The following is an 8,664-nucleotide window of genomic DNA, read 5'->3' on the forward strand; positions in this document are numbered from 1 at the left end:
ACCTTACCTTGCAATCCCAAGTGTCAGGAATGATGTGAGTTATGTACTTTTCTATCTTCATCATGTATGTATACAAGGGGATGAGACATGAGGAGTAGTACTTTGTAGTGTTTAATTCGTAAAGCTATTTAAACTGTACATATAGTAGCCAACCATAGACTTTGATTTTGAACCATAGCTCTTGGAGTTCTTGTGTCAGTGTCGCATTCTCGAAATTTTGATTTTTTTTTTCCAAGTCCAATAAATAATAGAGATCTTTGGTGACGCAGGCAGCTTTTCTTTTTACTGTGGTGGGAACAACTGGATTCTTAGGTCTTCTTGCTGGCCAGCTTCCCGGGGTATCTCTCTCAGACACTTCTGTTTTGATATGCGTATCTTTTCAATGATCTCTACAGAAATTTCAGAGTATGATGGAGTCTTGTAGTATTGAAGAATGCATTTGTAATAACTAATTAAGTCATGATATAACTGATTGGGGAGAACCTGAGAGAAGTTAAATTGGAAAATTTAGCAACTTTTACCTTTTCTGCTTCTATGATGATCTTACCCTGCATATTATATTCTTGGAATTTCACTGGTGAAGAGTATAGTTGGGTGAAAATAAACATTTGAGAACCATTTTCCGTCTAATTTTCACCTTCCTGCTTTCCGCTTCCAATTCCATGTTGACTATCTTTTGATCTCTGATTAATGGTTGGTGATTCTTGTAGGATTGGGGTTTCTTTGTACCATACTTGATTGGAAGTATTTCCTTAGTAGTTTTGGCTATTGGTAGCATATCCCCCGGGTACATATGAATTTGGTTTACAATGGAACAGTGGATTTCTTTCTCTTCAGTGTGTGCTTTGACATTAACACTCCTCTCACTGACATGCTAGTGTAGGCTTCTCCAAGCAGCTATCAGCAGCTTTTCAACATTTTTCCCTGATTATCAAGAGAGGATTGCCAGACATGAAGCAGCACACTTCTTAAGTACTACTGACTCTTTACTTTCTTGGTCTATATACAAAAGGCTTCACATATATCTGTGACTTATCTTTGTTCATTCTAGTTGCTTATCTGCTTGGTGTACCCATTTTGGGGTATTCATTGGATATTGGGAAAGAGCATGTCAACCTTATTGATGAGAGGCTTGAAAAACTTATCTATAGCGGTCAACTTGATGCCAAAGAGCTAGACAGGTGTTTACTCTCAATTTTGAAGTAACTTCTTCAATAACCCAGTGTCAAACTAAGATTCATATGAATTAAAATTATAAAAAATAAACTCTTATTTATTTATTTATTTATTCAGATTGGCTGTTGTATCAATGGCTGGACTTGCAGCAGAAGGTTTGGAATATGACAAGGTGGTTGGTCAATCTGCTGATCTTTTCAGTCTGCAGGTTAAATCTATGTTAGCAAGATTAGATGGGAATGTCTAGTTTTGTATCTATCTTTTCTATAATTCAAATAATCCAAATTCTTTTTTCCTACAGAGATTCATAAACAGAAGCAAGCCACAACTCAGCAAAGATCAGCAACAAAATCTGACTAGATGGGCTGTAAGTTCTTCTTACACTTTAACCCTACATATAATGGCATTATGCGTATGCCTTTTAACTGTTTGAATTCATGCACCCCTTTCCCTTTAGGTTCTGTTTGCTGCTTCTCTCTTGAAAAATAACAAGGTAAGTCATGAAGCATTGATGGCATCAATGTCAAACAAGGCAAGCGTACTAGAATGCATTCAAACAATCGAGAGTTCAGCGTAGTTGGAAGGCCCTCTCTGCTAATCAAGGCTATTTTAACAGAGGCTATTTCTGCTTTGGATTTTCGGGGCTATTGAGTTATACGTGTCTTATAGCTTTCGTTCACACAATCTTTAGATTGGGATATTTGTAATAATGAACTCCACACAAATAGGGAAACTGCAAAAAAAGGAGCAGAAAGTGTTCTACTAATTCTTGTTAATATATAATGAATACCCATTTTTTCTTATGTTAAGATGTAATAGCTACACTCTGTCACTCTATGAACGATACTCCATTTTTTGAGGTAAAATACTTGAGAAAATTGCGTAATCAAATTTTGCTAAATTGGTAGCGATCATCGAGATAACTACAACTTTTATTAATATTAGAAGGAATCAAGTTTTAGCATCTTGAGTGTTGGTAACACCCATCTCAAAACAAATTTCTCCATCCTTCTACATATGCTTGAATAAAGGGAAAAAAGCTTTTAGGTTCAACATTCCCTTACAAACAAATTATACATGATATATGCGCATTATTTATTCTATCTATGTATTTTTTCATGAGAATCTAACTATGTCAATGGTAATTTTTTACACACAAGCGCCTTCAAAATGTAGTGTATATATAGATCACTGCTTTCCGATATCAAGTGTATGGTATAGATTATTATGTAGTTTGCATGCATCATGAATTGTTTGATCACAATTCATCAAGCCAATCACGAGGCTCAGTTTCATAGAACAAGCCGTCAACGATCTGGTCAATAACTGAATCGATGAAGCTGTTGCAGCTAACGGTGAAGATTTTACCCACTCTGTTGCGTGCACTTGAGAACCATGCGAATAGTGCCGCACACGTCACAGCACCCAAACACACCCCACCGGCTTCCGTTATTCCCTCAACGTCCATCTTCCTGAACACCGAGTTCCCCGTAACCATCTCCATCGTAACCGTCGCCGCAAACACCATCTACACACAAAAAAATTTCATTTTAACTTAATAATAAACTAAATAATTACTATAAAAACATAGTTGAGTAGTTGGTTAGTTAGTTAGTTAGTTACCATGGCGAGGCGACCGGAGATGATTTCGAAATCCTGGCTTTTCTTGGTGCTTTCGATGTACTCCGAGAGGGTGGCGAAGAAAGGGGACACGTCATTATTGCCGTCTATTCCGTCCTTCTTTATGACGCCGATTGGATCGGAACCGTAGGATCTGAGAGTGCACAAGCGCGGCTGCAAAACGATGTTGGTGCCTTCAGCCTCTGCCAGTTTGGGTTTGGGAATGGATATCTGTGCTGGGCCTGGTTGTTCCTTGGGCTGTACCGCTGATACTCGGACCGGGCGGAGTGCGCAGTGCGCCACACGCGTTGCAGATGCCATGAGAAAGAGAAAGAAAAAGGAATTCGGCGATGCGAGTTTGAATGAAGAGTGTGAGAGTTTAGAGTTGAATTAGGACCTAGAAGCTTCTTCTGTTGCTAAGGCGAGTGTGTATGTGTGGGGTACACATTATGGTTACGTGTGAGTTAGGAAGTTCGTTAACGTGGTTTTCGGGTAGCTGGGGTGGGGTCTTGGAAGTAGAAGCGTAAACGCTGAATACGTTGCACAGTGTAGTATCAGACAAATTTGTTGAGGCTCTCTTTCATTCTTCTCTAGTCTCACCTCCTCCTCAATCATTTCGCATAAATTCTCAACACTTATTTACCCTTAATAATAATTGTTAAACACTTGATAAGTAAGATGAAATAACTCGCTAAGCTTTATGTAGGTAACAAGTACATCATATAGATGAACCGGTGATCTTTAAGCTAGATTAATTGTATTTAAGAATGAACGTGAAACCTAACATTAAATTTTCAATCCCACGAATATAATATTCTTCTGAAATATTTGTACCCTTTTTGAATTTAAGAATTACCTAAATAAAATTATAAAAAATAGATTAGAGTATGATGTTGTCATCGTATTTCTATTTCAAATTCTTAATATTTCAAGTTTTATCACATGACTGTTACGATCATTAATGGTAGGATTATTTTAATTAGAATACTCGATCCGTTATTAACATATTCGAGTAGATTGAGGTTTTCTTTTGGTCCAATCCAGTGGTAAGATATAGCTACAAGAAGACGACAGTCATCAATAAGTTTGTCATTTCTAATGGTATAGGATGTATTTATAGGGATGCCAGAAAGATTTAGACATCATACTTAAATTTACATATTTAAAATATTATATATATTGTGAAGTTATTAAGTTACGATTAACTCCTCTTCTTATATCCTTTTAATGTTATAAGATGTTTTTTAGATTTAGTTGATTTAGAAAAACAAATTATTCTTTTCATGAATTGTTTGATATTTTATTATGGTATCTGTTTGTATCTAACTAGCGATATGTATTTAAGAGAAACCGAGATCCAAAGTGGATTATTTCTGACCAGGTTGGATGGGCAACCTGCAAAAGCATTTCGAAACTTAAGTCAGTAGTGCATTTGTTAGGAATTGAGAGTGTTGTATTTACCTGCTTTTGGAGTCTCCGTTTTATATGTTTTTCTAGTATCCGTTGAGTATTTATTGTCGGATGTACGTTTATGTTGCTTGTTAGCCGTTTTGCCGACCTGGCATTGCATTTGTGATTTAAGCTTTTCTACGCAACATTGGTAACGCTTGATTTATTGTAGCCAAAATCTCGCTATCCATAATTGTTCATTTCAGTATTCCAACTTGAGCTTCATGACTTTGCAACTTGTCAAGTATGTCCAAGTTTGATGGACCGGGCCCATTTTTGGGCCTTTTGAGGGGTTTCTTTTTTAGTCTTTTTTGGGCGTCAAAAAACCCCTTTGAAAAAATCGTTCAGTTTCTTCAAGCGGTTTTTACTTCTCCTTGGTTCCTGAACCGTCACCCACTCTCTTTTCTCTCTTCATCAATCAATCAATTTAATGAAGCATTAATTTTTCATAAAATAGCTAGTTCCACTTTTTCTTACTTCATTTATCCTTTTTATTTTTGCGTTTGCCTCCTGGAGAAAGAGAGGAATTTTTCTACTTCTTCTTCTGCTAGGAGCTCTCTGGACATTTGTAACCTTCGTTCCTCATTTCTTTCTTCTCGCAATGACTATCGTGTCCAGGTAAGAGTTTTTTATTTTCTTTGCACCCTTGTTCTTATTCTGCTATGTCCCATAATTTGGTGAGATACATGTAATTACTCCTAGAATGTGATATTTTCTTTGGCGTTTGGTGTCTTTTTGTTGTCCTTTACTTATTTTTGGGTAATTTTGAATTGTTGTGGTAGTTGTTGTAGTGGGAGTACCACTGTTAGGTTTTGGTTTTCTTCCCTTTGAGGTTTGGATAGTGTGTAAGGTTCTTACTTGCGAGACTTTTGGTAGTTTAGGATAGAAAATCTTCTTTCTGTAAGATGAAGAAGAAATTTTCCTTTCGTGACATAATAGTGGTGCCCCTATAGGTATACCTGAGATGCCGAGGAAGAAGGTGATCGCCTCTTGCGAACGGGTTGGGACGTCGTCTTCTGGGCCAACTCCCTAACCTCCCCAACGTGCGGGCCAGCGATGCTTTGATACGTACTCATGGATTTCCAAAGAAGTAAAATCTACTCCTGCTACCATCACAGAGGATGAGCTTGAGGCCATGCGCATAGCTGGGGTCATCTTTGATTCTGGCTTGGGGAACTTGTATGTCCTTTCCATTCTTCACTGGGACAATTGAATTTTCCATTTCAACCACCACGCGGGATCCCGACCTGACTGGTTGCGGATGTATGAGATGTTGTTCACTCGTCTAGAGTTTCGTCTTCTGTTCTCCAGCTTTCAACAAGATATTTTGAGTTATACTAATGGTGCTCCTTCACAACTGCACCCAAACACGTGGGCTACCATCCGGGGCTTCGAGTTGCCGTGCTCATTCTTAGGGCTGACTGCTACCTATAGGATCTTTTTTTTTTATTTCTTCACTTTAACAATGTCTTTTAGTTCCTAAGGTCGAGGGTTTATCTCTTTTCGAAGTATCTCAAATAGGAGAATTTATATTCTCTTTGAGGAATCTTATCATAGTTTCAAAGAAAATTTTTTAAGATTGAGAGGGTAGAGGGAATCACACCTTTTTTTTCATGACCTTGGAGGATGAAAAAATGTTTAATTTGTATTAGAATTTTAATATGTCATCTCCTAAGATCCAGCTGCAAGGTGTGAATGCTTCTGAGTTCACGAGCATTCAAATGATCTCGGAACTTTGGAGTGACCATCCAGTGTCCCTTTGGACTGTTTTGGCTTATGAGCACACTACTCGGAATGCTGTTGGTAAATACTTTATGTTTTGCGTTTTTTCGATTTTACTACTTACCTTCTTTTGTCTGCACTGTTTTATTGATCTGGTGGTTTGACCATTTTTCCTTTATAATTTTATTCATAGTTGATATGGCCGGCGCCTTGGAGGCTATCATGGCTATGAGGATGAGGTAGACTTCCTCTAATGCTAATGCTGCCGCCAATCCAGACAGCAGTGATCGAGTCTCTTCTTCAGCTACTTTGAGCCACATTCCACCTCCTCTGAAATTTAACTCGGGAGTTAGCCACGAGGTTCACGATGTGGAGGATGTGCCCCCTCTCCCTTCTCCTACTAAAAAGAGACAAAAGATGGGTATGAGTCCCACAGCTGAAATCCCCTCACCAACTTCTTCCGATTGTATTCTGGAGAAAGAGTACCAAGCTCTCGAGTTTGTTGACGAATATCTTCTTACTGAGAAGACTAAGTCGGGATTGGCCAAACTCCCTCTGGGGATCCCAAAATTATTTCACTTCTTGGCTGAACATAGGATACAATCAACCATTAATCCGAATACCCCGATTAAAGAAACATTTCACGAGGACGACTAGGAAATCGATCCCAATTCCACCGATGAGTAACAAGTATCCCCAGGGTTCGAGTGCAACACTAGGGAACATCGTATTATGGGCTTGGGACCAGAAGATTATGACCACGCCATGCAAGAAATGCAGAAAATATAGGTTAAGATAAAGGAGTTAGAGTAAAAAGTAGAGGAGCGCTCGCAGTCTCGGAGGTCCCGATCTTGCAGCCGTACAGCTAAAGATCGGCAACACAGTCGAGAAGGAGTGTCCCCAAAAGGGGCCGAGGTTATCAACGCGATGACAGCTACCCACGAACTCGTAAGAGATCTCCTCATCATAGGGACGAACATGACGATCGTGATAGACGAAGGAGATCCAATTCCAATTCCACCCAGTTCAGAAAGAAACGAACTCCAGATATGAGTTTGATCCTTAGGCGGCATAGGGGTCCGCGGGTACACGTGATTTGTAACACCCTACCACACAAAGCTTTAAGCTTAAGTCATAAAATAGAGGTAGTGAGGTATTACGATCTCTAAGAATAAAATATATACGTAGATATAGTTGAAGAAATTTTTAACTAGGAGCCTTAAAGAAAGGTTTAAGCAAAAATCGCAAAAAAAAAAAAAGCGCATTACACTCGTAAACGTAAAAATGGAGAATAGATATGAGTAAGACGTGAGTAAATACAAGGAGTTGAGTGCCAAAATATAGAATATCAAGCTCCGGATGCAACCTGCGAAGCTAAGGCCGGCCAGAGTATAAATACATATATAAGCATAAGTATATATCCCAAGATAACCCAACATGCATAAAGAAAACACCCAATTCTCCAAAAAGCCTCAGTAAAACATCATTTATCTATATATATATATATATATATATATATACATAGGAGAATCTATAAACAGAAAATAAATAATAGACAACCCCAAAATATAACTTTTCAACTTCGCTTGCCAGAGAAACCTCCAGATGCCCTCCGAGGCACATCTCGACCTGCATCTGAAAACAACAACATAGATATGGAATGAGAACCAGAGGTTCTCAGCATCGTAATGGTGCCCACATACATAATATATAAGGTCCCGGGAAAGCCAGAGGCGATCCTAGAACTTTGACACTCAAATTTAAATCTTAAAGTTTATAAATGGAAAACCATAAACAAGGTAGGTTATCTAAGGTTCTTATTTCTAATTCCTTTCTAACTTAAGCCCTAATTTTCGCCTTCCTCCAATCCTCCAAAACTCTGATGCACAGACAAGCAATACAGAAAAAGCAAACACAAGTAGGATACAGATACAGCAGGTAGCAAATATAGCAGGTAAGCATAGTAATCACATAGGCAAGCCCAATTAATGCATAATCAAGCAAACACACACATATGCATATGATGTATGCCTACCCTATGGCTGATGAGTCTCATCTACTAGTTATATAGCCAACCTGACATGTCCGGTAGCTAACCCGGACATCGTCCTCTTGAAAACTAGTGAGCGGTACAGTACCACGATCCTCACCTGGTGGGCGGTAAACCACCTCGATCCCCACCATCTGCGGATCGTAAACCACCTCGATCCCCATATACGTTTTTAATTGGAAAACAGCACATACGTGGGTGGTAAATAACTACGATCCCCACAAAATAATTTTTTATCAAATTCATCCTCTTCATCATTCAATTCATTCAACAATTATCATCATCACACCTCCCATTCTGTTCATCAATAATTCACACTCAAAACATAATTCCTTTCTTAACTAAATAAAACTCAAAACATAATACTTTTCTTGATAAATTGAAACTCTAACATAATACTTTTCTTAATAAATCAAGTTCCAAAACATAATGCATTTCTTTTCTTTATAAATCAAAGTCAAATAATATAATTCTTTTATCCATACTTGTCTAAATAATACTTCAAACTAAATCTCCAATTTTTATAAAAATTTCTATGACATCTTCTTTAAAATTTGAACTTTGCCACCCTTCTCGGGTCACAACCAAACCACCAATTCCAATATCAAAATCATTTCCAACTCTCAATTCATTCATTATTCAATACA

General features: G+C 38.0%; 2 protein-coding genes across 3 annotated transcripts in view; one reads left to right on the forward strand and one right to left on the reverse strand.

Annotated features, from left to right (window-relative positions):
* Positions 1-2,038, forward strand: part of LOC107631131 — a gene marked incomplete in the record, with an annotated part of 2,920 nt that extends 882 nt beyond the window's left edge. The window contains 7 exon segments of one of the 2 annotated variants that reach the window (XM_016334473.2): positions 270-338; positions 711-787; positions 884-972; positions 1,052-1,181; positions 1,294-1,348; positions 1,478-1,543; positions 1,634-2,038. In XM_016334473.2, the coding sequence (XP_016189959.1) occupies positions 270-338; positions 711-787; positions 884-972; positions 1,052-1,181; positions 1,294-1,348; positions 1,478-1,543; positions 1,634-1,753 (606 nt within the window). 2 annotated transcript variants of the gene reach the window in all.
* Positions 2,082-3,235, reverse strand: LOC107631132 (stress enhanced protein 2, chloroplastic). Its single transcript, XM_016334474.2, has 2 exons — positions 2,800-3,235; positions 2,082-2,704 (listed from the first exon to the last, which is right to left on the reverse strand). The coding sequence occupies exons 1-2, from the start codon at positions 3,115-3,117 to the stop codon at positions 2,435-2,437; spliced, it is 588 nt and encodes a 195-aa protein (XP_016189960.1). The 5' UTR covers positions 3,118-3,235; the 3' UTR covers positions 2,082-2,434.

The sequence above is a fragment of the Arachis ipaensis genome, chromosome B03 (genome assembly GCF_000816755.2).
Source record: "Arachis ipaensis cultivar K30076 chromosome B03, Araip1.1, whole genome shotgun sequence".
Lineage (NCBI taxonomy): Eukaryota > Viridiplantae > Streptophyta > Magnoliopsida > Fabales > Fabaceae > Arachis > Arachis ipaensis.

What these genes read in the sequence shown, in the direction of transcription:
- LOC107631132 (XM_016334474.2), bottom strand. Translation starts at nt 3,117, where the DNA reads ATGGCATCTGCAACGCGTGTGGCGCACTGCGCACTCCGCCCGGTCCGA. An exon ending in TCTCCGGTCGCCTCGCCATG is followed by an intron (nt 2,705 to 2,799) that starts GTAACTAACTAA and finishes TTTTGTGTGTAG; the next exon opens with ATGGTGTTTGCGGCGACGGT.